Source organism: Hypomesus nipponensis, chromosome 10 (assembly GCF_054491055.1).
Source record: "Hypomesus nipponensis isolate SF chromosome 10, ASM5449105v1, whole genome shotgun sequence".
NCBI classification, from domain to species: Eukaryota; Metazoa; Chordata; class Actinopteri; order Osmeriformes; family Osmeridae; genus Hypomesus; species Hypomesus nipponensis.
This window is the reverse complement of record NC_140370.1, coordinates 6,645,680-6,673,674: the sequence shown is the minus strand read 5'-3', so window position 1 is coordinate 6,673,674 and position 27,995 is coordinate 6,645,680. Positions and strand designations below refer to the sequence as shown.

The 27,995-nt window shown below is 45.7% G+C and overlaps 4 protein-coding genes across 10 annotated transcripts; 2 read left to right on the top strand and 2 right to left on the bottom strand.

The window, feature by feature from the left end:
- Positions 1-71: 71 nt before the first annotated feature.
- dnajb4 (DnaJ heat shock protein family (Hsp40) member B4) lies at positions 72-3,265 on the bottom strand. The gene is made up of 3 exons (XM_084707249.1): positions 2,828-3,265; positions 1,491-2,071; positions 72-877 (listed from the first exon to the last, which is right to left on the bottom strand). The coding sequence occupies exons 1-3, from the start codon at positions 3,036-3,038 to the stop codon at positions 647-649; spliced, it is 1,023 nt and encodes a 340-aa protein (XP_084563375.1). The 5' UTR covers positions 3,039-3,265; the 3' UTR covers positions 72-646.
- Positions 3,266-4,074: 809 nt separating this feature from the next.
- Positions 4,075-7,016, top strand: slc25a24l (solute carrier family 25 member 24, like). The gene is made up of 9 exons (XM_084707248.1): positions 4,075-4,220; positions 4,529-4,616; positions 4,866-4,977; positions 5,294-5,452; positions 5,573-5,710; positions 5,831-5,944; positions 6,069-6,236; positions 6,321-6,459; positions 6,544-7,016. The coding sequence occupies exons 1-9, from the start codon at positions 4,160-4,162 to the stop codon at positions 6,723-6,725; spliced, it is 1,161 nt and encodes a 386-aa protein (XP_084563374.1). The 5' UTR covers positions 4,075-4,159; the 3' UTR covers positions 6,726-7,016.
- Positions 7,017-7,223: 207 nt separating this feature from the next.
- On the top strand, positions 7,224-17,291 carry fubp1 (far upstream element (FUSE) binding protein 1). 7 transcript variants are annotated; one of them, XR_014767192.1, is made up of 22 exons: positions 7,224-7,383; positions 8,022-8,115; positions 8,503-8,565; positions 9,070-9,105; positions 9,208-9,253; positions 9,355-9,401; positions 9,482-9,553; positions 9,670-9,727; positions 9,823-9,985; positions 10,106-10,204; positions 10,331-10,477; positions 10,591-10,693; positions 10,813-11,049; positions 11,183-11,343; positions 11,439-11,587; positions 11,684-11,760; positions 11,874-11,999; positions 12,365-12,439; positions 12,997-13,059; positions 13,490-13,647; positions 13,981-16,023; positions 16,579-17,291. XR_014767192.1 is itself a non-coding variant. In XM_084708402.1 (21 exons), exons 1-21 carry the CDS (start codon positions 7,291-7,293, stop codon positions 13,987-13,989), a joined length of 2,070 nt encoding a protein of 689 aa, XP_084564528.1. In that variant the 5' UTR covers positions 7,224-7,290; the 3' UTR covers positions 13,990-17,291. The 7 variants fall into 7 exon arrangements, 6 of the variants coding, with proteins under 6 accessions (XP_084564528.1, XP_084564527.1, XP_084564529.1 ...); XM_084708402.1 differs by having other exon boundaries at positions 11,880-11,999; positions 13,981-17,291; XM_084708401.1 differs by having other exon boundaries at positions 13,981-17,291.
- Positions 17,292-17,413: 122 nt separating this feature from the next.
- On the bottom strand, positions 17,414-27,967 carry miga1 (mitoguardin 1). Its single transcript, XM_084708407.1, has 16 exons — positions 27,813-27,967; positions 26,398-26,578; positions 25,140-25,311; positions 24,416-24,537; positions 24,063-24,195; positions 23,801-23,937; positions 22,600-22,720; positions 21,926-22,026; positions 20,372-20,490; positions 20,037-20,109; positions 19,861-19,947; positions 19,657-19,755; positions 19,355-19,489; positions 19,202-19,255; positions 18,964-19,080; positions 17,414-18,773 (listed from the first exon to the last, which is right to left on the bottom strand). The coding sequence occupies exons 2-16, from the start codon at positions 26,497-26,499 to the stop codon at positions 18,555-18,557; spliced, it is 1,791 nt and encodes a 596-aa protein (XP_084564533.1). The 5' UTR covers positions 26,500-26,578; positions 27,813-27,967; the 3' UTR covers positions 17,414-18,554.
- Positions 27,968-27,995: the final 28 nt, after the last annotated feature.

Here is a 27,995-nt window from a genome sequence, read left to right as displayed (position 1 = left end):
TAAACCGTCAACCTCTTTAGTCCCCTTGCTTACCATAGCCACAAAAGGCATTTTCCAAACATGGAAGATACTTTTTAGAGTGTGCAGGAGATGATCTAAGCCATCTCTTTTTTAATTATTATTCATTTCAGTTTCAAGTAAGGAGAGCTACATGTAAAGCAACACATTTCATAATGGAAATAACAGTACTTTGTTTTTACTTTGGTAACTGTCCTTAACAAAATGATGTCGGAAAATGATGTAAATGCTAGTAGGCTACCCATAAACCCCTATGTGCCTCTTTATCAGGGAATAGACCTTACAGCACGATTAGATCACATATGTGTGACATATAAATATGCCAATTAACAGTATAGTAAAAGTGTTACAGTCCATTACAAACAAAACAAATATAAATAATTAATATGTGAATGTGGAATTACCCCACAGACATACAATGTTTACTTTAGATAACAACACATTTTACTGTCACTTATATCAACTTGGAGGCATGCATGGTATTTATAAAAACACCTAATTGATAAAAAATTGAAATTGCACGTTCATTAGAAGGGGGTCCACCTGTGAATAGTCGCATTGTCCTCGTAAGAGGGAGAAGGAGGACTGGCATGCCGACATCATCCCTCGTCTGTCCACAGCCTTCTTGCTAGACGGGTAAATGTCGTTTCAGGACATCCTTGGCACTGGTTGGGAGACTCTCTGGAAAGTTTACATCAAACTCAACCACCAGATCCCCCCTCTGGTCAGGGTTTTTGGGGAAGGGTAGCCCTTGGCCTGCAACTGTCTTTCTCATGCCTGGTTTGACGACGTCTGTGATTTTCATGTTGCACGTATTCCCATCTATTGTGGATACCGTCACAGAACATCCACATAATGACTGCAACAAGAGGAATATGACAGTCAGTGACAAGTTTGCATAGAAGTCTACAAAGAAGTGTCATAATACATTGCAGAACACTGTAGGCAATATGCACTGTTGTATTTTCCAGGGTTATGTGGTCACATATTCAGCATGTGTTTACTGTCTGATAAGCAATGTGATCTAAGCGCAGCCACATTTTCTGGTGTTTTTGTAGTATGACTCATTGTAACCACATTCCACGAGACTGCATCCAAAACTGGGTTGTAAACTTCAAAACCCATAACTACACAGAACTAATATATGGAGTGTATAGAAAATACCATATAAGATAATCTTGCACAGTATGAGTGGGCAAGTTCTTGTCTCCCTGCCCACCTCAAGTGATGCAGCTCATATTCCATAAGTGTGTATAGTGGGGTATGTGCATTCCATAACTGGCAGACTAAATAAGTGAATACCGATGTTTATACATATTCAGTAAGTACTTATAAACTACCCAGACCAAAAAGAGTATTATGTATTCTACATTTGGTCAAAGTTATAATTCAGGATTTGACAGTCTATTGCCAGTAGTTACTTTCTACCATTGTTTTACTGGTGCCAAGTCATCAAGGAAAATAGGCCTCACCTGTCGTAGACTGACCCCTACAGGGTACACAATATCAGAACCTTCCCGTCTAAAGTGTGGGTGTGGTTTGTCCTTGATTACGAAAACAATGTCTGCAGGAATGGCACCGGGTGACTCGTCACCCTCCCGAGGGAAGGTGATCTTGGTGCCTTCTTTCCAGCCCCTCTTGATCTCGATAGTGAGAATCTTATCCTCCGTTCGCATGGTCCTCCCATCAGGATTCATCCTCTTCCGCGAGATCTTCATCCGCTTGGTGCAGCCATGGAAAACCTCCTCGAGGGTGACCCGCAGCTCGTGGTGGATCGCCGGGTCCTGCTTCCGTCGTTGCTGCCCACCCAGGCCAACATGTCTATCTCGGGGGAACCCGTTAAGGTTAAAACTGGTGAAGGAGCCAAAGGGGTCACTGCCATCCACCTCCATGTCCTCATCATCCCGTCCATTAGCCTTACGCCCAAAGAACATCTCAAAGGGGTTGGCTCCTCCAAAGAATGTCGCAAATGTTGCATGGGGATCTCCATGGAAGGTATAGGTGAAGTTGCTACCCTGTCCATCACCAGTAGGCCCATTTCCTCCTTTGAGACCTGGTCGGTGGACAGAAATAACACAGGGGTATGTCATTAACCATGCCTTGTAAAAAGTAACTGTATAGCACAAAAGTATGAAGTTTAACTAAAGGGAACATTTTATTTCATTTTAAAGTTATCCAAAAATATCCTCTATGTTTTAAACACATTTGTCTTATGCATGGCAGGCTCTGTAAATAAAAGTAATTGGTTCAATGCTCTGTTTTCCCCTAATCATGAAGATCATTCTGTCAGTTTTTCTGCCAGTATCTATTAGAGTGACATTTTATCGAGAAAATATCACCCAATTCATGTTTAAAAGCATGTTGAAAATAATTCGATTTACAGTTCTGAGCAACTGGGCCATCCCTGCAGACTGAGCCCAGGCAAACCATAACCTCCTTATAAATGCCCACACGACATGGGGTGAATACATATTCACAGTAAATATGTCAAAGATTGTCGAACGTTATGATTTAGCTAATACAAATGTATCTAAATTTCGTCTGAATTGAATATATGGAGTGTATAGAAAATACGATATAAGATAATCTTGCACAGTATGAGAGGGCAAGCTCTTGTCTCCCTGCCCACCTCAAGTGATGCAGTTCATATGCCTTATGTGTGTAAAGTAGGGTATGTGCAACTGGAAAAAAATACATAAGGTATGCATTCGCGTCCACGATTAGATAATTCAATCCTGTCAACATTGGCATGGAATATACAGCCTTAACACACAATACAGTATTAAAAGATTGAGTTTGCACAGATTACCTTCCTCTCCATATTGATCATATATCTCCCTTTTCTTTGGATCACTGAGGACCTCATATGCCTCGGCGATTTCTTTGAATTTTTCCTCTGCGTTGGCTGCCTTATTTTTATCCGGATGCCATTTCAAAGCTTGCTTTCTGTATGCTTTTTTGATGTCCTCTTCCGCAGCTCCTTTCGAAATCCCAAGTATTTTATAATAATCTTTTCCCATTTTCCCCCAAAACAGCCACGCATGAAAGAAAATATATTCTCGATCTGGTGTCGATGGGCGCTGTCAGCCCCCCAAAATGTTTGAGACCCCTTTTACTTGGAGACAACTGATAAAGCGACGCTCTTATTACTATTAACGACAGTACACGAATGAATAGCGACGATGTCTACGTTTAGATGGGCTTACTCAACTCTGTGGACCCTGTGTTATGCATCCCTCCCTACGATCCTCTTTAAATAGCCATTGCACCCTCCCCTGCGTACGGCTTGCTCAATGGAATCCAAGAGCAATTTCTAGAAAGTTAATGCTGTGGGCCTACGTCATGTGCCATATTCGGGTTTTTGCACTGTACACCTACTTGTTCATGTCATTCCAAAAAAGAATGTGTCCTTACGGCTTATGTTAGAGAGCTTCCTGGGCCATATAAGATAACGTCCACTGCGCATTTGATCATTTTGATGAACATTCGACGGTTGGACGATTCCGACCCGTGTAACCTCTGAACAATGTAAGCGGGTAAGCCCTAAAGTCCTCCAAGAACTGGAAGACAAACATCATGGTTTATTTGACTGGTCTTCTGAAATTGAGAAATGACAGCATGGAATAGCGCTGTATCCCATTTTGATCCACGCTGTAGTGGCATCTGCTGTATTCTTTTGGAACTGCATGTGGTCCCTCCATAGGCCAGCTCGACTTCAAGCCATTTCATCCTTCGAGTGCCCTATGACTCAGCCATAAACATCTAGGCTTTTTCTTTTGCATCCTTCAGGCTATTGCGGTCCTGAAACCGATACCTTAGCTTTAAACGTATTTATTTTTAACAGAAAACTGTTGAACAATTGAAGCATGGATGCATTTCGAGATTTATTTATTAAATTAGACACAAATGAGGATGGCTTTATATCGGTAGCAGAACTTCATAATGAGATGAAAAAAACGGGAATTCTTTCAGTAGATGAAAAGGCTCGGGTAGCTTAAATTGTATTACATACATTTTGCAATGCAGTCATCTATCAAAAACTGCACAACTGCTTAAATTGTTACATTTGTTTCAGAGTGTTATTAGCACATTTGACCGAGATGATGATGGACGTCTATCATATGAAGAGTTTCTTAGCTACATGATGAACAGTGAGAAGAAATGGAAAATCCACTTTCAGGATCTTGACAGAAACAAGTGTGGTGAGTAGAATGCTAGCTGACAGGGACAGCACTGCTTGTTTTTAAACCATGAGGCTATGCAGTATTTCCATGAAATGCTTTTTGACTGTCAAATTTATAGCCTCTTATAGATAAGTTTACCTCAAAGATCAGTCATACACTTTTGTTGACTGTACAATTTGTACAATTTGTTTTCAAGGTCAAAACCAGCAGTGAAAAGGACTCCTATTTAACTACAACAGACACTCCACTTGCAGTACAGACACATTTGACAATAAAGCACACTTCCTATAACCCTGTGTATTCATATCCACCTCTTTTTTGATCAGGTGTAATTGGCGAGGAGGAAATCGTACATTTGTTTAAGGAGTTAGGTGTGGTCATATCAAAGCCGAATGCAAAAACAATAATCAAAATGTAAGATGAAATTCTCGTTTTTTCTCCTGATTAAATGACCACTATGTAAAATAGTAGTTTAATAATAATTTCAGTGGCTTGTAAGTGCAGTGTAGCAAAAGTCCATGTCTTCACCGTATGGCAATGAAATAGTCCTCTTCCTAATAACTTCACACTGTTCAAACTGATATTATTAAATTATTGATTTGGTACATTGGAATTCTCTGTGTCCACATGTTCTTGCTTGATAATGATCAATATTGTTGGTAGGATGGACAAGGACAACTCTATGACAGTGGACTGGGGAGAATTCCTTCACCATGTCATACTCAACCCAGCTGAGAATCTTGGGGACCTGGTGTCATCATGGAAGCACAGCCTAGTAAGATCAGTTCACTGCAGTCTAATCATTTATGGATATTATTAAGATGTACAATAAAGACAAACAATGTCAGTTCACTGGGCAAAATCACATACCTATAGCATCACAAAATCCTGCGATATAACCTTTTGACTTGTGTCCTTACTTACTCAATGGCAGTGAAAGAACTGTGTCAACATGTGATTTTGATACATTTCTATCATTTACTGAGCTCCATTGTTTCAGCAGCAAAACAAACAGAAAGTGGCACCACCCCTACACACATGTAAAAGTATAAGAATAGCTGCTCACAGAATTGAGAGTGTCATGTTTGTAGGTGTTTGATGTGGGGGAGAGCCGTGCAATGCCTTTGGAGTTTCCTGAGGAAGGGCCTGACTCAGGGATGTGGAGGAGGTTTGTCCTGGCTGCAGGACTGGCTGACGCTGTGTCAAGAACGGTGACAGCCCCCATCGACCGCTTGAAGACCCAGCTTCAGGTTGGTAAAATGTTCAACCATCCAGTCACCGCATACAGGTGCTTAAGGCAGTGAATGGATTTGAATAGGTCTTCATTTCATATAGCTTGTTTGCGCGAACCATACGTGCATGTTTTACAGGTGTACGGATCCAAGGCATTCTCTGAAGGGTTTCGAGGACTGAAGGAGGGCGGTGTGAGGGCTATGTGGCAAGGAAATGCTGTTAATGTGCTCAAAGGAACTCCTCAATCAACCCTCCAGTGCCTCATCTATGCCCAGGTGTTCTGAAAACAAAGGCCTCTAACATAATGCGCACTATTCACTATGCACTACTATTCAATTTGTATACATGCACTACAATCTCTCACCCTTTAACTGTGTGGTTTCCCTTCCTGGTAGATGAAAGTATCCACCCTGTCTCTGGGTGAGCAGGACAGCCTCTCTGTGCAGCAGCGTTTTGGACTGGGGTGTTTCTCTGGTGCTGTAGCTCACGCTGTCTTCTACCCTCTAGAGGTATCAGAGAGCCTTGGCAGGTCTGAGTGCTTTACTGTTTCAATTGTGTGATATACTCTAAGATACAAGTATGATATGTGTATGTTACATTTGATGGATGCAACTTTCTTCCACTACCTCTCAGGTTCTGAAGGTCCATCTTAACCTGCAACAAGCTGGCACGTACAGTGGAGTTTTAGGGGGTGCACGATTGGTTTTCAGAAATGAGTCTGTAGCCTCCTTCTACAGGGGCTTTAAGCCAAGCATCCTCTGTATGATTCCATATGCTGGTGTAGAATGTGCAGTTCATCAGGTACACTATAAACACTTACCTATTTGAATCATTGTTATCTTTCACTTGCTACAGACTAATCGCGGTTCAAATCTTTGCTTCCAGTCAATCATAAGCTGGGCCAAGAGTGACCCAGTTTACAGCAGTGACTACAAGCTCTTCTTCTTCAGTTTTGTGGCCTTCGCGTGTGGACAAGTGACCAGTTATCCACTTGCAGTGATCAGGACACAGCGACAAGCTCAGGGTAATAGTTCATTCTAACAGCACAGTGTGTTTTGTGTTTAATATATTAACTGCATCATGGTCAAATTATTTCTTTTTTTTTCAGCTTTCAGTTTACATTCGCCTACCTCCTCTAGTGTTCTTCAAGGACTTATCGGAATCTATGAAAGGCAAGGGATTCGTGGATATTACAATGGAATGGGGGCCAGTTTTGTAAGGGCAGTTCCATGTGCTTTGTTGAACTACACCTTAACCACAAAGCTTGAAATGCTGCTGTCCTCATGTTAGGCATTGCCATTTGCCAATGCATCTGTATGATGACAATAGTCTGAATGTTGTCAGTCACAGGAGTTTACCAAGTCTTATTATGACCCCAACATCATAGAAATAAATATGTACAGTGGTGTAATAGCCTATGTACACTCTGGTAATTAGAAAGGTGATGCTGATTAATTGCATGTACATGATGTAGTCCATGAAATGTGTGTCTGGACAATGGGTGTAAGATACATTTTTAGGGGAACTAGCCATATACTTTCATCACAACATGTACTCCAAAAACATTAAATAACTGATTTTCCCCACATATTTTGGATTCCTCATTATTTGAAACTCATACTTAAGCGACCTAAATTGAGGCAAAGGCGTGTTCATTTAGTTAAACGGGTATTTGCGCGCAAAAAGTGGTTACTCCGCGGTGCGGCCCAGGTACAGTACTGCTAGCTGTAGGCACCTTCTGTACTCGCGAGGATTGTAAGGCCTTCCCATGTCGCAGTAGCAGCGCGAGAGTCCCCATCAATGAAAACGGCCATCTTCTCTGTCTCGAGCACAAGAGAGACGAATCGAAGCAGATATGGCTGACTACTCGAACGTGGCTCCGCCGTCCTCAAATGCTGGTGGTGGAATGAACGACGCGTTTAAAGACGCACTACAGCGAGCACGACAAGTAATAATGTTATATTGTTTACAATGGTAGCAAAAATAGGTTAAATAGCTAACTACTAAGTCGCTTGATTGCAATCGGACTATACTACGTTCGCTCACTGGCTACCTAAGCCAACTGCGGCCTTCCTCGTAATGGAAAGTTGGGGCGAACAAAGGGATGTTGCCACGTACCATATTTCGTTAGCTAAGTGTCTAGTAAATTGTCGTCCGTAAAATATAAGGCTGTGGGCTTATTGATAGCTTTGGATTGTAAGATGTAATGTGTAAACATCTTAAGCAGCCTAACATGGACTATACTGTAGTCAGCTACTAGTAGCTACTTTCCACCGCAGTGTTCTTAGCGTGCTTGAGAAGGCGTCAGTATTTGCTGGAATGTTGCTTACTCGTACATGGAACTGTATGTGTAGTGGAAATTGATATAGTCTCTAACTATTTTTGGACCAGCACGTTATATGTAGAATGTTTATGTTTGAAGTCAACCATACATTAAGCATGTCGGTGAAGGTAATTTATAATCAAGACACATTTCATCAGGTCTGGTTGTTAGCTAGCCAGCTAACCAATATTTCCGGTTAGTAAACTACCTGGTATGCGTGCATGTTTTGGTTTTGAGTGTCTTGCATCTCTTGTCTATTACAGATCGCTGCTAAAATTGGAGGAGATGGTGTGACTCCTTCACCTACAACCAACGAATTTGGATACGGTGGCCAGAAGAGGCCCTTAGAAGATGCCGGTGAGTTACTAGCCACCGAGGCCCTTCGGGCAACGGATGCAGAGCTACCTTACACACATGATAGTTTTCCCTTTAAATTGCACACAAACTTGCTATGAATGCTTGCATGGATGTTTTTAGTTGAAGCTACGCCTTTGGCGCAGCAAGACAAGTTTGTTACCTAAATTGGAATCGGATTTTAACTGCAATGATAATGTTACTTAACAGGGTTTTGCTGTGTAAAAAAAGTTCCAACCCATGTTTTCCTGTACTTTGCATTTCTCCTCGTGATTTCAGTACTGTGCGCATTTCTCCGTGAGAGAGGCGAATATACTTAGGTTTTTCATCCAGGTTTCGCCGTGCCGTTTTCTTTTGTATGACTGTGTTCATTCTATTCACTCTATGTAGATGACTGTTGGACAAGTCTGAACAGTAGAGGTCACCGGGAGGGAATGAACTCTCCTTTCTCAGGCAGGATCCCTTTGCTCACCATAGGCATCTAGGCCAATTATCTGAAGCTGGACTCTTAGTACTGTGAATGCCTAGTATTATGTAGGCTAGTTGATGTGGTTCATGGGTACATGCTTGTTCTTTTTCTTACCTGTTGCCAGATTTGGCATTTATACCGTCAATAGAACACTTTTATTTGTAGGCTAATATTATGTGTGATTTAATTGTGTGAAATAGCCTAAAGGATTTGCCAGGTTTGACTTATTTCCCTTTTGAAAGTATTGTGCTTTTAAGAGGGCATAGAGCTAAGATGCCTGCTTGTTGCTTTTGTTTATCTCACTAATTTTAAATGTAAATCAGTCTTTCTTACGGTTTATAATGATTGCTGTTTTGAGGGCAGTACCAGAAAGCGATTTCTCCACGTCAGAAATATAAACCCTCAGCTCCAGCTCTGAGGATCTTGGCAGGCCACCTATAAGAGTGCCACATGACTCCTTACACTGTTTTTTCCCCCTCTCTTTATAGACCAACCAGAAACAAAAAAAGTGGCACCAAATGACCGTAAGTATCTTGAGATGTGGTCTGGATCAAGATATTTTTGTGTGTGAATCCAAATATGTTATTTTGGTTCTGTCATGTCTGACAATCTTGTGTTCCTTGCAGCTTTTTCGGCAGCAATGGGTGGCATGGGAGGAATGGGTGGTCCAAGGTTTGTTTTCTACAAGTTTCTCTTCCAAAATCCTGCATCCACTCACTTGATAGTATTTAATGGCCTTTCTTTATTTCATATACATAACAAAAAAAATCTAGATCGTCTTCAGAGGAATTCAAGGTCCCTGATGGAATGGTTGGATTCAGTGAGTAAAACGTTTTCACCTTAGCATACTACAGATTGAGACGGAAAAATGTGTGTTGACATTCACATTTGTTATTTTAGTTATTGGAAGAGGCGGAGAGCAGATATCCCGCATGCAACAGGAATCAGGCTGTAAAATACAGATTGCCCCCGGTGAGTCTAGTGTACCGAACATCAAAATATAAATATGAATGTTCTCAAATGGTTTCATGTTTCGAGTGCACTTGTTAATCTATCTTTGGATTGACTTTTCCCCCTCTGTGATGCAGACAGCGGAGGTATGCCTGATAGGTCGGTGACATTAACCGGATCCCCTGATGCCATCCAGTATGTAGCGTTCCCTTTTTAACACTCATTGTAGTGATGAATACCACACTGGCCCCTGTAGTGGAGCATCAGTGACACCTTGATGTTTCCACCAGGGCTGCTAAGAGGCTGCTAACAGAGATTGTGGAGAAGGGAAGACCAACGCCTGCGTTCCACCACAATGAAGGACCAGGCATGTCCGTCCAAGAGATCATGGTCCCTGCCTCCAAAGCTGGCCTGGTGATCGGGAAGGGTGGAGAGACCATCAAGCAACTTCAGGTGAGAGAAGCTCGTTATCTTGGTCCCCTCGGTAACATGGCTTTTCCTTCCATGTATGTTGCGTAAGCAAGCCTTCCCATGTTGTTGTTTTGACTTCAACAACCCTGTTCCACCCACCAGGAACGAGCCGGCGTGAAGATGGTCATGATCCAAGAAGGACCGCAGAACACAGGCGCAGACAAACCTCTCCGGATATCTGGAGAGCCTTTTAAAGTTCAGGTAGGTCATCTTCATGCACTGCGCCCAGAAGCCGCCAAACATGTCGAGTGTAGTATTATATTGTTTGCATGTAACCTGGTATGAGTCTGGTTGTGGCGTTAAGCTTTCACCTCTCTCTCCCCTCAGCAAGCTAAAGAGATGGTGATGGAGCTGATCAGAGAGCAGGGCTTCAGGGAGCAGAGGGGGGAGTACGGCTCCCGGATGGGAGGGGGAGGAGGCGGAGGAGGAGGCGGCGGTGGCAACGGCGGAGGAGGAGGAGGAGAAGGCTTGGATGTAAGGCTGAGTTTGGACTGTTGTTGAGAGCTGTTGATTGACTGAACGGATTTCTGCATTTCTATGTAAGCCGAACATTAAACCAAACGTTTTCTCCCGTCCCCTCATCTTAGGTCCCGGTCCCTAGATTTGCCGTGGGCATTGTGATCGGCCGAAATGGAGAAATGATCAAGAAAATTCAAAGCGACACAGGTGTTAGGATCCAGTTCAAACCAGGTGAGTGTCTGGATTATCAACAAATTGAGTAACCCTCAGCAGGTTACTAAGGGAACCCCCCCCCCCCCCCCCCTCCCCCCACTGGCACCGGTCCGTAACTGCTTGTTACCTTCTTTTAGATGATGGCAGCACGCCGGAGAGGATAGCTCAGATCATGGGGCCTCCCGACCAGGCCCAGCATGCGGCGGAGATCATCTCCGACCTGCTGAGGAGCGTCCAGGCTGGGGGGCCTCCCGGCCACGGGGGCAGGGGCCGGGGTCGGGGCCAAGGCAACTGGAACATGGGTCCCCCCGGGGGCCTGCAGGAGTTCACCTTCACAGTCCCTACCATGAAGACTGGCCTGATCATCGGCAAAGGTAACCCGCTAATGCTGCACCCAGGCTTCCCAGCATCCTGCCTGGTGCTCCTCGAAAATACGCCGTAGAGCCGGGAGTGTGGACATATGCAGATGTTTTAAGTGCTGTTGGCCTCTCTTGTACCTCTCCACAGGGGGCGAGACCATCAAAGGGATCAGCCAGCAGTCCGGGGCCAGGATCGAGCTGCAGAGGAACCCTCCGCCCAACGCTGACCCCAACATCAAGATGTTCACCGTCCGGGGCTCACACCAACAGATAGACTATGCCAGGCAGCTAGTCGAGGAGAAGATTGGGGTGAGGCTCTTTTACCAGTCCTTTCAAAAGTATTTCGGAACTGTTCAGGATCCTTTGGGTGGTGGTTTGACTCTCCACTGTTTGGCTGTTCTCAGGGTCCGGTCACACCAATGGGAGGTCCTCATGGGCCCCCTGGCCCCCCCGGCCCACACGGTGGCCCGTCCCCACACGGCCCCCCTGGGCCTCCTGCTCCCATGGGCCCCTACAACCCAGGCCCCTACAACCAGGGACCACCAGGGCCACAGTGAGTTTCTCTACAGCCCCACCCCAAATATTTTCACACTGTGATCTAACAGAGGATTCATGGTGTGTCTTTTTGCCTCCTCCCTCTCCCCATCAGCGGTCCTCCTGCTCCGTACCAGCCTCAGGGCTGGGGCAACGGCTTCCCACACTGGCAGCAGGGCCAGCCAGACCCCGGTGAGTACCACTCTGCACCGGCACTGTGGGTCCTCCACAGGAGCTCCGGGAGAGCCACATGTGATATTCCAGTTTGGAGCAGAGCAGAGAGCTGATGTGTGCTTGTGTCTAAGGTAAAGCAGCCGCAGATGCCAACGCAGCAGCCTGGGCAGCCTATTACTCCCAGTACCAGCAGCAGCCTCAGGCCCCCATGACCCCAACCGGCGGAGCCCCGGGAACAGCACAGACCAACGGCCAAGGTAACCTTCCCCTTGCAGCCTGCTTAACTTTGCCCCCCCCAACCCCCAATGCTGGGTTTTGAAAATCCCACATGCGTAGAATAGATCTGCTCAGAATAGCCTCCTAAACAGCCATGGGATGGGTGCCGTAGCCCAAAACTAAAGCGTGCAGTTTTAGCTTGCTTTGCCATCACTTCATGCTTTAACCAGTTGCTTTGGCTCTATCTGTCTTGCAATGCTTTGCATTTAGCAGGTTGGCCAGACAGAATAGTGTATATATATATTTTTTTACCTGGTCGGGGTCAAGAGCCCCACCTAGGCAGGTGGAGGACTAACTGCAGCCTTTAAAAGAATGGTTATCAATTATATTGTACCATTTTTAACAGGTGACCCGCAGGCTCCAGGTCAGAGTGGACAGGCAGATTACACCAAGGCCTGGGAGGAATATTACAAGAAATTGGGTATATAAATGTCCACCCGCCCCCTCCCCCCAAACGCAGCTTCAGCGTACACTAAGCGAAATGAGGACCAGTCTAAACGGCAAAGGGGCTTGGAAATGACAACGCATTCTCTTTTTTTGAGGGGGGTGTGTGTGAGAGACTTCCAGAGGTTGGGCTCTGCTGGCTGCAGTGACTGGTCACAGTCCTCCGCTGGAGAGACCTTCAAGCCTGTGCTGTTTAGACTGCTGTACTTTCTCTACCCACAGACAGGTCCAGAGTAGCCAGGGACTGGCAGAAGAAAGAACACTGAGCAAGAGTAGCTTAGCACACAAGCCTTTAGGCCTTTTGTCCATACTGTTGACTTGCTAACGTGCTAAGATTGCAGTACTGTTATTGAATGCACCCATACAAGTTTTATAGTTGCATGTAAACCTATTCTTTTTTTTTTATGACCATCAACTGTATTTGGGTTGAGGTTTTTTTTTGGGGGGGGGGGCTGCATGTTAAGGGTTAGATGTTTTGAGAGATGTGTTGAGGTTTTGCTGCTGTGTTAACCTGCTTTCTGCATAATGTTTTAGGTCAGCAGAGCCAACAGCCACAGGACTACACAAAAGCATGGGAGGAGTACTACAAGAAACAAGGTGACCATTTGTAAATCAGCCTGTTCTGCAGTAACATTCTCATAGTATTCTTACAAAAAAAAAAAAAAATCTTATCACCAGGCCTTTACAACGCCACACAAGTTGGCTTGTGTTGGGTTTTTCCATTTGGGATTAGCCCAGTGTAACTTGAGTGTTTCTGGGTGGCTGTGCCCCCCTCGCAGCCCTCTGCAGTAGAGTGTCTGTACTCACAGCTGCCCTAGAGCAAGTCAGAAGGATTCTGTCCCGCCACCCAAAGGACGTGTGCTGGGTTCGTTCCCCTTCTCACACTCCTTTTCACTAGGAGTCGCCCCTCACCCAGTGACCTGACCGGCGGTCGCTCTGCGCCGGGCTCTTGTGTTACAATTGCTCTCCTGGTCACCCCCTGGCTGTGGTGGCGTGTTGGTAACGATGTGATTGGCTCCCTCTGCAGGTCAAGCCGCTCCCCAGGCCACGGCGGCAGCAGCGGCCACCCAGCCAGGCGGCCAGCCGGACTACAGCGCTGCCTGGGCAGAGTACTACCGCCAGCAGGCTGCCTACTACGGCACGGGGAGCCCCCAGGCCATGGGCGGAGCCCCGCAAGCCCCTCAGGTACATCCCGGCTACGAGCCTCCCCCCTGTTCCACCCCCCCTCCCCTTCCACATCTGTCTCCTGTACTGTGGCGTCTGTATCTCTCACGTCAATGCTCTTAACCCCCATTTCCACTCCCGCGTTCTCAAAATATTTCTTTATATGTTTTTGTGCATTAACCCCTTCCTCCCAACACAGGTTTTTACAGGTTTCCAGTGGGATATGCAAAGCAGCAGAATTAACGATCACATTTTTCTCCCTCAACAGGGCGTTGATATATATTTTGGGAAGCAGAGTAATGTTTCTGCTGTTAACATGCAACGTATTTTTTTTTATGTATTTCTCCTGCACAGGGCCAGTAATGTGAAGTGGACATAAAGTAAATGCTACATTGTCGAAACAAATCCTTTGTTAAATGTTTGGATGCAGACGCCTTGATGAAGATCTTAATTTCCTTGGTTTGAAAAGTGTTTCACATAGATGGCAGATTCCCCGGAGAACAACTTTTTTTGCTTTTTTTCCTTGTAAATGAATGGTTTGTTTTTAGTGAGGTTATAATACATATGGTCATTCCAGCCTTGTATCGCCATGCTATGTGGTTAAAACTCATGTTTAATAACTGTAGTCATTACCATGTAAATCATCTCAGTTTTTAAATGAAATGCCTGTTGTGTTTTGCAATAAAACTAAATGAAACCTTCTGTGTTGGTAAGTTGGGGAAACAGAGGAATGGGTAATTTAAAAAAAATTATGTAAGTTTTTGTTTTATCTTTGGGGAGGTAGGAAGTCTAAATGCAGGCCATCTCTCTTTTTGACTGTCCAAATTTGCTGACTGAAAGTTGCGCTATCCTGTCTCTGTCTCTCTCCAACTGTCTACAAGGCTCCTGGTTATGTTGAAGTCGTGCCGATCTCTCGAGTGGTTCAGACCTATTCAATTTCCCTGTCGTATTGACTTTGTGATGCACCTCGTCTTCATTGACTAGTCAGTCATAGGCGGATGTGTCTTATAGGAAGGCTTAGGGTTGGCAAACGTATGTTACTCATGCATTAACTGCAGTTCGTGGCATTCTGTCTCATGTTTAGCCTGGATTTCTGACTTTGAGGTCGTTTTTTTTGTATTGCAATGCTAGTCATTTCCTCCCTAACAGGCAAGATTAGAAAAGGGGTAAGCAAGAAGTTTTAACGTGTTCGCCAGAAATGTTGTCGCAAAAGTGATGCATATATTTTTTTAGTGTTTTTTTTTTTTTTTGCTGCTCTTTTTCAGGACAGGTAACTTGTTGCTGTATGAAACTTTCATTGCATTCAAGTCTGTTTTCTCCCCCATATCAAAATGTTTCAAAGCAATCCCAAATGTATAAATTTGCTGGATTTGAAAACAGTTTTTATATTCCCTAAAAAGATGAAGTGGTTTTTTTTGTTGCTCTGCCCATTGTCTTAGTATTTATCCAGCATAAGAACATAGGTTTGTAGGGTCGGGGGTGGCTAAGCAGTCCTGCATCCATGCGTTGAGCCCTCCTATACTGTAAGTACAAATACTGTGACTTAAAGAAAAGCAAGTTCCTGTTTTGATGTGTTTCCTTGAGCAACTGCAAAAAAAACAACTTGTAGTATGTCAAATTACAATTTCCCCCCATGTTTTGGGTAAGTATCATTGGAGGCCGAGTTATTTTGAAATAATTTGCGATTCTTGAAACGTCAATGTCTTTTTGACTGATAGGACTGTTACACCCCCTCACCCTTTCTGTTTTGCAATGCTTTCCTAACCTGTACTGTTTAGGCTCTGAAACCATATAGTATGTTTCATTTTTGCATTGTAGTTTATTGTTCTAGACCCTTCTCTGTAGGTAGGAATGCCAGTCGGACTGTTCTTTTGTGAACTCTGAACTGAGGGCCTCCAATATGTAAGCAGTGTTCTCAATTTCAAGTTAACCCGCTCTTGGCAGAATATTTCACTATTGATAGGCAGCTGAACTATGATAGACAAATACATTTTAACTGCTTTGTGCCATTTTTGCTAAGATGGCAAACAGAGATCGTTGATTTGTGTTCGACAAATGCCATTTTGTTTGACATTATTCCGAAGTTGCACAGTAATGTTTATTGATACTGTGTTTCCAGCACTGTTTTAACATGGCATGTGAAGGTTTCTGTTAACTGATGTCTATTATCAGCATGTGGATTGTCAGTAGATCAAGTGCTTCAGATTAGCTCAAATTGATGTAGATGTGCAATTCATCTTTCTTGACATGCCAGTCGAAATGAGCTCTTGTATTGAAGGCTGTTGAATTGAGTCAAATGAATGACTATACCTGTTGACTGATGGCAAACAGTGCAATGTCTGATCTTTGCAGTGTCATCCCAGACCTTGCACCTTAGGTTCTGCTGCAATAACACAGGTAAGCGAAACCTAAGGAACAGTGTTTTACCTGTGATCCAAAAAATGACCTATAATACATGCCCAAGATGCCTACCCTGTGTAGTTACATGTAAGATGCAGCTGTGCTTAGCATAAGTCATGTCCAGGATTTTGATTTGATAGCCCTTTTTAGTGTGAATTACTTGCATGGTAATGCGTCATGTTTTTGATCGATTTAGACAATGCAATACAGTTTAGGTCTCCCACTTGAGTTAGCCCACTCAGTATAGTATTTCACTGCAGTGTCATTGAGATATTTGTGGTGCATTTGAAGGTATGTCAGTATTGCCTATGATTTGTGCATTCCGGTAAGTCTTGCAGTGTCGATGATGCATTTAGTTCTAGTCTTGTTCCTCTGTAACATGATTTAGAACGTACTGCATGCAGTGCTGGTCGGAGACCAGTAAATGTGCATTCTAATGAGTCGAAACAGTCAAGTACATATGCCCATGCTGTCAAATTGGTGTGAACTTGTTATGCCCCACAATGCAGTGCAAATACCTTTCAAACTGCTGCCTTCACTTCTCACTCACAGTGTTGGAGGATGCTGCAAGCGTAGGTCATAGAATCAGGCCTGTGGTAGTTTGTCCCCTAAGGAAGAATCCTTTGAGTCTATCCCACTGCTGAACGTAAACCATTCGAGAGCTCCAGTGATAAGGTAAACAAACAAAAAAGCAAAGCAATGCAACTGAATGCAGATTTCTGTGATTGCAAAAGTACATTCTGTGACTTGTCTTTCAAACCTAGTCTGTTGATTTTTGCCATAGAATTCTGATAGCTGTCTGATAGCATATTTTCATGTCATGCTTCTCTTGAATGCCTTTGCCACTCTAGTATCATCAATAAGGATTAGATATGACCGTGCTTTAGAAAGTTGGATGAAGACCAGGAACTGTTGTACCTTTGTGGCTTTCAATGTCATGCTTTTCACTACCGTTTGGCAGTAAATTGGATTGGTTTCATAAAAACAACAAAAACAGCAAATGAGTCCCTGCTAGTTTAACACGTTTGCATATTTCTATATGCGATTGAGATGCTCTCTCTCCCTCTGAGCTAAATGTTTCAAGACAGAGTTCGTGGGGGTGTAGAAGACAAAACAGAAGGGAGAAATGTGGAGCATGCCTTAGAGGTAAACAAACAAGGTTTTCTGTGCTGTGTATATTATCGAATGTATTTTAATTTGTTATTGAAATTAGTTTTGACTTCTGCATTGTTGCCACGTCTATGAATAAAGTTGTAGAGATTTGACTTAGTCTGTTCCTTTGAATTCACTCTCTTGGATTTGTACAGAACTAGGTTTAATGCAACAAAAAGAATTGGAACTATCCACAGGGAATTCAATGTCACAGCAACACACATTTGTGGACCAATTTATTTTTTTAAACCAAGTTTATTTTCTTACATTCCAATGTTGCCCAGATGACATCCCATATTGATGTCATCCCACGATATTGCTTTTAATTAACTGTAGTGACCTGTCGTGTGTCAGTCACGCCATTGTCATCGTTTTATTGGTTATGCCCACAAGGACCACAAGTACAAACCAGCTTATAGGCAATACAACAATTAACAGGTGAGTACAATACATTCAATGATGAGACACAGGGCTGGAGCATGAGTACTGAAGACAGTAAGGCTTTATATTTAGTGTGCTCAAAGACCAACATGGTGACTGCCACAGTAAAACATGCCAGGGACAGCCTGATCACAGCAAGATTACTCATTTCTAGTTTAATGCAAATAGTTTATATTTCTCCCAAATCTGTAGAATAGAATGGTACTATTGATGGGACACCAATGTTGAATATGGACTTTAACCAAGGAAAATGTTACTTATATACTTGGTGCTCACTGTTTAGATTTACTTGAGTTAAATAAAAGGTCTGGTAATAATTTGGAAGAGGATCACCTTTACAAGGCATGTTAGCAGCAATGTGAGGCCTTAAGTTATACAGTGAGCAAGGACTACAGGTCACAAAAGCAGACCAAGTCATATTTGGCCTAATGTCAGCTCCCAAACCAGACAACCTGCCCATGGTTCACTAGCTGATTCACAATGCAGGGTATGACACGGCAAACCATGACTTGTGTAAAGATATTAAATATTACATATGTAAAATGATCATTTTTAAGCTTTAAAAATATAGATGTCACACATACCTTTTCAAGTACAATAAAATAAATACTAAGATAAAACTAGTGTGCCAAACAGCACAGAAGATCCTTGTATGCTGTTCTCTTCAAGTACTATTCAATTTACAATGCATATTGATCAGCAGAAACCTTTTTGTCAAAACGCAGTTCACTGCAAGTTTACACAAACGCTATCGTAGGAAAAAGTAGAACATCCACATTTGACGTGCATTGAAATGGCACTGTAACGAGGGTGAGGTGGAGAGACTGCACTTCTGAAGAACGGTGGGGGGGCGGGGGTAACCATCAGAACGGGTGAGTCGTCGTCATGGATGTATGGGAGGGCAGAGGTGGTGAGGGAGGAGGAGGAGCGGTCTCCTACAGCACGCGTGCCTCCAGGAGGGCACTAGGCACCAGAGTCACTTGGGGGCCGACGCAGCCGTTGAGGTGGCGCAGGGAGTCGGCCCCCAGGTAGGCCAGCAGGAGCTCGGAGCGCCGGTGGAGCAGGTGGAGCATGTCCTCCGCCAGGCTCTCCGCGCTCAAGTACCTCACCTTTTCCAGGTCGAAGATATCCTTCAGGAAGTACACCACCTGGTCCTGCAAAAAAAAAAACCCCAGAGCAGTTAACCGTGAGACACCGAGTTCAGGAGTTGGAGGCGCAAGACTGGTGCTTCAAAACTCCACATGGGATTTCTGACATCAGGATCAGTGGTGCAGTCTGGTACATCACACATGATGCCGCCGACACCCAGGGTTCAAAGTGCGGTAGGACCAAGCTGAGCGTTACCTTGAAGAAGCAGCAGAAGTCATGCAGGGAGCTCTTGGGCCCCAGGAAGCCCCACGCCAGGACGGGACTGATCTGCTCACACACAGCATAGACATGGGCAATGAATCCATCAGGCACCTAAGGACAACAGACAGGAGAAATTCTCAATTGCTGTGGTAGACAGAACTGGTATTGATGACAGCTTCCAGGGTGTCGGGTAGGGGGGGGGGGGGTGCTGTTCATTGAGGCAGTCCTGTACCTTCATGTGCTGCCTCTTCTGCTTCAGCACCGACCAACAGCTCGATGCCACGGCCTGTGGATCCAAAACAGGGCCAACGTGAGTGGAAACGCCGGAACAGAAACGCACAACACAAGTCGTTGTGCTGACATTGTGCTCTCCTGCCAAACTTACCGTCTCTTTGAAGGAGTTGTTGAGCCAGCGGTTGTTGACCACGTTCTGGATGGAGATCGGCGGGTTCTCGAGGTCCTCAAAGGAGTCCATGAGGATGAAGTCCAACACGATGTCGTAGAAGTTCAAATGCTTGACCTGCCCCATTGGAGGACGAATGGAGGATCGGTTTAACAGGCATCTAGTACGGCTAAATACTTGATATAACCCAGTAAACAGTGTTTAATTTGAAGATATATCAATTATGGATGAAGGGACTGCCAATATGTCCGTTTTGGGGGCGCCGGTTTCCAGTTTCGTCTCACCCCTCGTGTGGCCAGCTCCACCTCTGTGTTCTCCCAGTGCTCCGGGTGCTCCAGAAAGGAAATCATCTCCTCAAACACTTCCTCGAATCTCTTTGGGCTCTGTCGGCCGGTAAGAGTCCCAGTCAGTTGGTCAGGTTCACTTGATGCGTTCAGCACGTCTACATAAGGACAGTCACGTTTTGACGTGTGGGTATCTTGTCTTACCTTACGCGCTTTTACAATGATGGAAGACAGGGTCTTCTTCCCCGTGTCAGCCAGAAACGTCCTCGTAGCTCTCTCACACAGGATAAGCTGCAGGTGACAGACCATAATAATAAGTACACAAGATCGACGGAGCACAACTGTTCCATTGTCATAGTGAACATGGTTGAGATGTATACCTGGCACGCCTGCCTCACACAGTGCAACTTGGCCAGGAAGTCTGTGTCCCCAAGACATTCCAGCATCTCCGTCCTGAAAAAGACGCAAGAAACAATGTCAACACAATGTTACAACCACAGAGTAACTCGGTCTTGTCTTTCAACTTCATCTTGACTGGTACAGAGTGAACTGCCAGGAAGGACATAGCACAAGTATACGATCAGCTGAGTGATGATCTGAGAGGCCCATGTAGGAGAAACAGTCAGTGTACGGTGGTGAAACAGTCGGTGTACGGTGGTGAAACAGTCGTAGTACAGTGGTGAAACAGTCGTAGTACGGTGGCCGTGCGTCCTACCTCAGCACCCTGCAGGAGATCTTCCCGTCCTCAGCCATCTGCAGTGCCTCCTGGTAGAAGGAGGAATGGCCCAGGGAGCCCAGGACATAGACACTCCTCATCTCCCTGTGTTCAGACAGCTGAGGTCCAGCCAGGGGAGGGAGAGGGGGGCAATGCAGTCATGGATGTGGAGGGGAAAGAGAAGGGTTCTGTAAGAGCAAAGTAAGCCCCTGATGAGCCCTATGGTGCTCACTGTAAAACAGTGGAGCTGTGGGTCTTGAACCTGAGAATCCTTTGAACTTGAGACACGACGACCCTTCTAGCCACAGATTAGAGTCTAGGGTCAAGTCCTAGGTTGGTCTGGTTAAGACCAGGTCTGACATTACTGAGAACAGCTACTGTCTTGGTCAAACGTGCCGAGTCTTGAAACCAGACACGTCAAAAAACCAGACAGGTCCCTGCACTCCATTTTGATTACAGACAACATGGGATGGCTTGCTTCTGAGCAGTGCGCTGGTGGCACAGATGTAGGAACGTTTAATGCTATTTATAGAGGCCTCCTCCACACACCGCAGGAGCGCTGACCTACTTATACATGGTGGAGCTTTAGCTCAGCTCTCCTCAGTCATAAATGGCAGAACTGGTCAGAAGTTTCTATGAAGACGGAACTAGAAGCATTCTTATAAGGGTTGGCGTCTAATACAATCTACATGTACATCTACAAATGACATTGTCCCTGGGCAAAGCACTTCACTCTACTTGCCTTGGGGGAATGTCCCTGTACTTACTGTAAGTCGCTCTGGATAAGAGTGTCTGCTAAAATGACTAAATGTAAGTTAGAAACAGAGACTCCTGACTGCGAGAGCAAGGGCAGACCAACCTCCTCCTGGGTTTATCATTGAGGAGGAGAGATGACGGGGCTGCCCTGCGTTATTTAGAGCGTTTTAATCAGACCGCCCCCTGGGAACAGCGTCACTGCTCTCCTATACTGGTCCAACAGCTCCTGACCTAACCCCCGTCACACATCCACCTCCAACATTACACACCATGGAGGTGGAGAGAGCACACATGGCCGTAGCTGCCGTCATGCAGCGTACTGTGGGTAGTGTGCTACTATAGGGAAGGTAGTGTACTAATATAGGGAAGGTAGTGTACTACTACAGGGAAGGTAGTGTACTACTACAGGGGAGGTAGTGTACTACTACAGGGAAGGTAGTGTACTACTACAGGGAAGGTAGTGTACTACTACAGGGAAGGTAGTGTACTACTACAGGGAAGGTAGTGTACTACTACAGGGGAGGTAGTGTACTACTATAGGGAAGGTAGTGTACTACTATAGGGAAGGTAGTGTACTACTACAGGGAAGGTAGTGTACTACTACAGGGAAGGTAGTGTACTACTACAGGGGAGGTAGTGTACTACTACAGGGGAGGTAGTGTACTACTATAGGGAAGGTAGTGTACTACTATAGGGGAGGTAGTGTACTACTATATGGGAGGTAGTGTACTACTACAGCTGAGGTAGTGTGCTACAGGTATAGTAGTGTACTACTACAGGTGTGGTGTATTACTTTACCTCGGCGGCAGACACAAAGGAGTCTGTGGAGGCGATGCTGGTGGAGTCTCTCAGGCAGGGGTCGTCCAGCTCGTCCCGCCCCGACATGTCTGGGTTCTGATCTGGGACAGGAGGACACGGCACAACACCTCAACCTGTCAGAGCACGGGAGCCATCCGGGACTGGCCAATCGGCTCCTTGAGAACGAGTTGGAAAGATTTTCCTTGTGCGTGAACTACAGAGACGTGTCCGAAAAGCCGTGTAGAACAGGAAGAGTGCTTTGGCCTGATGCCAGCAGACACATTAGCAGCACTGTGCTCAGTGCATGGACTGAGGTTAGCTGCTATTGTTAAGCACACTGGGCTTGAGAGAATGTTATGGCTGTGGTTAGCTAGGGGAGAGCTGCCTTAAGGAACTCAAAATAAATCATCTGTAAAACAGACCTCTAGCACTGGGGGTATTATACTCTTCACTGACACTAGGATTATAATATCAGGATATAACTCTCAAATGTGTTTTATACACAGAGGGGAAAAGCATTACCTATCGTTTGCCTCTGTGTACTCAACAGCAGAGGTAAAAGGGCTTCAATGACAGGTGACAGCTGTTGTCACAAAAGTTGGCCTACAGCCGATGTTTATCAAGGAAGAGGACAAGTGCCCTTGACACTGTGTGTGTGTGTGCGTGCGACTCACTGCTGTTGCAATGGGAGGAAGGCTCAGACATTCCCAGAGCTCCTTCAAACTCCTCCTGCAGGCGGTAGGCCCTCTTCAGCAGAGACTCCAGCTTCAGGATGAACTCTGCACTGATCAGGTCCTGGGGACACACACACACGTTTAACAACCACGACCTCACACATCTGACCCATTGTCAGGGTGCGTTCTTTCTACATGTGTTCTCTATCCACACGTGTCTATATTGATAAGACAAAAATACATATTCACGGGCAAGACGTGTGCTAACAGGGTATTGAACCAACAGAAGACGGTGCCGACTGGCAACGTTACTTTTTTAGATTAGTAGGTTAGGGTTGGTAGCTGGTCGAGGTTATTTATAGACGAACCTTGAACTGTGTATTGGATTAGGCCTATTTGGAAGGACACTGGTATGTACCCATAACGTGTGTTTGTACCTAAGCATAAGGTAGGGATAAACATCCAAATCCAAACAAGAGTAGGGTATTTCCCACAGCGACACAAACTACCCAGCTCTCTCTGCAGACATCTTCCAGTAATCTTTACTAAGCCCTCCGGGGGGGGGGGGCTCTGTTAGGAAGCCCAGCCCCACACACAGCTGCTGTTTGGGTGCCAAAGATTCAGGTCTGCCCTCCCAAGCCTTCTAATCACTTTGTGACCTCAAGACAGGTAACGCTAGCCTAGGGGCCATCTTGCAGGCCTCACAGCACGGGTTATGTCAGTGTTGGATTACGAAAGGGCTTTTACATGCTAGACGTCCATCTATTCCATCTCAAGCTTGGACAGCATGCAGCACGCCAAGATTAACTCTATTAAATGTAATTGGTCACCCGCCCCTCGGGGAGCGAGGCACACGGGGGGGAGGTGTGCTTCCAGAGAGACAAGTCAGTCTTCTCCTCAGGAATCATTAGAATACATCCACTAACTTCTTCGATGAACTTTAGTGATATTGATATTCCGGCATTAGACACAAGTGTTCCCCTCTCTAAGCACAGTCAGTCATAGTACATTCTTGTAGACTTTATACATCACAGGCCTTACATCGAATCATTTTGACCAACCATAGACAGACATTTCCTGTACATGTTTTTTGACAAACCGTAGATAAGAGATGGCAACCAGCGTTTCTCGGCGTGTGCTTGTGCGACACAGTACAACGCGGGTACAGGGTGGTGAGCAGGGCTGGTGTGGGCTGGCTCACCTCCATGCTCTCCTGGGCGATGGCGTCTCCGGCCCCCAGTCTGACGGAGGAGCAGCTGGCCTCGTCCTCAGCCTGTCTGCTCCTGAACGTCAACGCCTGCTCCCACCTCCTCACAGCCTCCTCGAACAGCTCCATACCTGGTCGCCACACACACGCATATATTTACCCAACATGCACCTCTCGTCTCTGCACTGAAGGCATTGCAGACTCGGCCGCACGGTACAAGGAGTGTGTGTGTGTGTGTTACTGTGTGTGTCCTTACCCATCAGGTACAGGTTTTCCGGGGTGGTGACGGGAATGTTGACCACGTTGCAGATGTCGTCGTCGGCCTGCCTGTCCCAGCAGCTGGAGCCGTTGGCGCACGTGCAGCTACTGGAGGAGTTAATGCTCTTCACCTGGGGAGCAACACACACACACAGTCATCCCTGAGGTCAACACACACATTAACCACCCTAACCCGTATCACTCCAGCTTTCCCAACCGGGTGGGATGACATCACGGGCGGCTCAAATTCCTCCTGTAGGCGGGCGGATGCTGATGGTCTGCTGATAAGGTGCTGGTAGTGTCGAAGGCTGGTGAGGATGTGGAGGTGTGTGTTTCTAGCGGGCTGTGTACCGAGGTCAGGCTCTGGAGGGATCCAGACAGCTTGCTGTACGGCCCTGCCATGGGCAGGAGGCCGCACGAGTACCCGTTCTTGGAGTTGAGGGACAGGGTGAGCTGCTGCCGACTGCCGCTGTCTAAACAGAGAGGGAGAGCACGAGAGAGACACGGAGGGTTACTTTGCGTCGATGTCGAGGGGCGTTGTGTAGCAAAGTTTGCGTGAGTGGGCTCTATTCTACCGCCGCTCCACCACCAGCGCTCCTCCTACCAGACCTCCTCACATGAGAAGCTGGAACAGCAGCCTGCCTTGCCTTTTAGTTACAAACTGAATCCTCTCCCTGCTGCCTGTGCTACAGTTTACGGTATCACTGGGGTAACTGCACGAGTCTATACAGGCCAAGCGGAGTGGTTCATTTTCTTCTGCATGGCCAAGCAAGTACATCATTAACCGACATAATGCACATTTACATAAAGTATATCCTCTTGTTTTGTATATTCTGCATTGTGCCCATTACAGTAGCCTTGACAGTACAATTCCCCCCCACACAGAATCTATACAATACTACTCTACTCTTTATGAAGTCTGTGAAAAACAACATGGGCAAAAAGCGACCAGTGTAGTACCAACTTAATTTTGTCCCTGAACGCTGGATCAAAACACTACATTAGGCTCAGCAGTAGGGGAGACGCTGCTCAAACGAGGATCCCCCGAGCACGTCGCCCTGACAGCAGGCCGTACCTTTCTCCAGGTGGACTGGGGAGGGGAACTCAAACCCGGCCTGCTCCCACTGGGGCGGCAGGGCCTTCTTCCTGCCCTTCCTCCTCTGGAAGTGGCGCGCGAGGAAGAGGAGGGAGACGGCCCCGAAGGCCGTGGCGGCCATCAGCTTCTTGGTGCCAGTGCTGAGGTGGACCTGAGGGGGGATGAAGAGGACACCCTCAGTCTGGTACTCAGTCCAGCTGTGGACACGAGAAGGACGCAGGCTCGATCTGGAACTGGAAGGATTACATTCTATCTTGTCAAGCAAAGACATCCAGAAACCGATTGAGACATTACTGGCTTCAGGTGGGGACGTGACAATCTGCACAAAACAGCCCTGGCACTGGTGGCGTGTGTGTGTGGGGGGGGGGTTGAAAGAGAGCATGGAAAGCCTTATAGTTTCATAATGAAACAAAGAGCTTCATATCTGTTTGAGCCCTTTTAAACTCTTATGCAGAATGTATAGAATTGTATTCACGGTAATGGTAAAGGGGCTTTGACACAGAGCCTTTTACATTAAGAAAATTGCTACTCGCGAAATAAAAGACGACATAAGACGCGGAGAGAGATGACAGCTGTGACATTCACTTCCAAAACTTGGCTCTTCCTGCCTAATGGGATAAGATACGGATTGTTTAAAAGCACAGCTAGTTCACACCAGCAGTTCATCCTGGGTCTCTTTCCTGTCATCAAACCATGTCGCTAACAAACATCTAACATGCTCCCACAACATCCCAGCTGACATGGGAGACTAAATGGCGACGTGGCTCCAAACGCCGACGCCAAACACCAATGCGTCTCCACGGCAACAACACCTCACCCCTGTCATTAGAAGCGATCAAGCTGAGTCGCTGGCCAACGTCCCTCCTCTCAAAGCCCTTGGCCTTGGCACGGTCAAAACAAACAGTAGGGGTTAACCAGACACATGACCTGTGATCTTGTTTAGTGCACACTTCCTGACATGGTGCACTCGTCAGAGGAGGTAGAGAAGACTGGGGCAGGCTCACTGCTGAGCCAGAGGCTGGAGTTCATATCGGAATTCGCACCACGGCTGATGAGGATGACACTTTTGCCATTCAGAAAACGTTCCGACGCATCGCATTTCAGCAGTGTTTTCCCTTTGATTTGACACAAGTGTACATGACAGTTTACCCGGGGTGTGAGTACAAAGGACTCGTTCAGCTTCCTTTGAGTGTGCAAGACCTGATGTAGGACCACTCCAGAGACTTGCTTTCCTCACCTGCGCTAGGGAGTTGTAGACCGAGAGGGGCAGGTCCACCACCCGCAGGGCAGCCACCTTGAAGGAGAGTTGGGAGCTATTGAGTGTGTCGTCCGTCATCATGGCCGTCTCTCCATGTCCCTGCAGGTACAACGCTCTTAACCTGGTCCCATTGCCATCGTGCTCCGGAGGGGCTGTGAGGCTGGGGAAGATGACAGACATGGCATGACAGGTTATAACCTTGGGGCAGCGCTGGCCGAAAGAGAGCATAGTCTTATTACATAAGAACCGTCACACTGGCCTGTCACACTCGGTTCATGTCAATTCAATCCATGACCATACACTCATAAGTAACCTTTTTCTCACGATATATCATTACCTTCACTATTAATGTTGACATAAGAGTGACCATTATAAAACACTATGGAAAATATGCATTGACAAATAAGTCAGGTGTCCAAGGATGATATGCTGATGTCATTCAGCATATTCAGCTGATGCCTTTCAGATATCTGATAGTAATGCCACCATCTACTGGCTTTTACTATTTGACATGATTTAGACGTCAGAAAAGTCTCCAAATAAACAACTACCTGGAACTAATTCGTTCTTCTTTCTGAAAATAAGTCTAATGGCTGTCTTTAGTAAAGTCAACTTCTAATATTACTCCTATCAGATAGGTAATCTTGAACCTGTCCTCTTGGCACGACAATTCAATACATCCAATTATATTGACATGAGAAAGCAGTACGTTTTTAGCTTCTTGTGGTAGCCTATACGGTTGGAGCCCTCTTCTGAGCTCAAAACAACAGGGCAATGGATATACAATATAGATGCGGGAAGGCCATTGGATAGCAATGTCATCCATTCATCTCGATTGCCCAATGCCCCTTGGCCCTAGTCAACAATTTCTACAACGTAGTACGCGACTCAACTAGTAGTTAATTCGCAGTGTGGACTGGGATTCGATCTAAGTGCAACAATTTACTTACTTGACAACCACAGCAATCCAACATTGTCAGCTGGGGATATAGACACGTCTATGGCCAGCAGCATGCCTGACATTACAGGTTTACGCAGCTAGCATCTATCAATAACTCGCTTAGCTATATGGAAAAGAGACTTTAAATCAAAATGACAAATCAATACTAAATTACAACTCGTTGTCAAGCTGTACAACGTAGCCACTGGTTAAGGAGGAGGCAAAGGAGTAGTTGCAGATCGTGTCGTTAGTTAAAGACTACCCTGTACTAGCTAGCAACGCATTTCTGCCTCTCCTCCTGGCTTGCCAATGTAGGCTGCTATAACGACGTATCAAGGCGAGCTCAAGACTTGCTAACTAGACAGCTAAAAAGCCGGCAGTCACAAAAAAATATTCAGCAGTTCGACAAACTCAAACCGTTTTTTGGAATCGCCCCATTTTTTCTTATATTTACCTTTCAGTATATTCTCAGGGCCTCAGCTTGAGCTATCCCTCACGCGACCAACTGGATGCACTGTAGACCGCCATGAACCGATGACTGCTAACTGGGCGAATATTTTCCTGTGTTGAGTTCTACAAGCTAGATGCGTTGGGTTTTCAAAATAAAAGCCAATTAAAATTGTAAATGTATTTGACC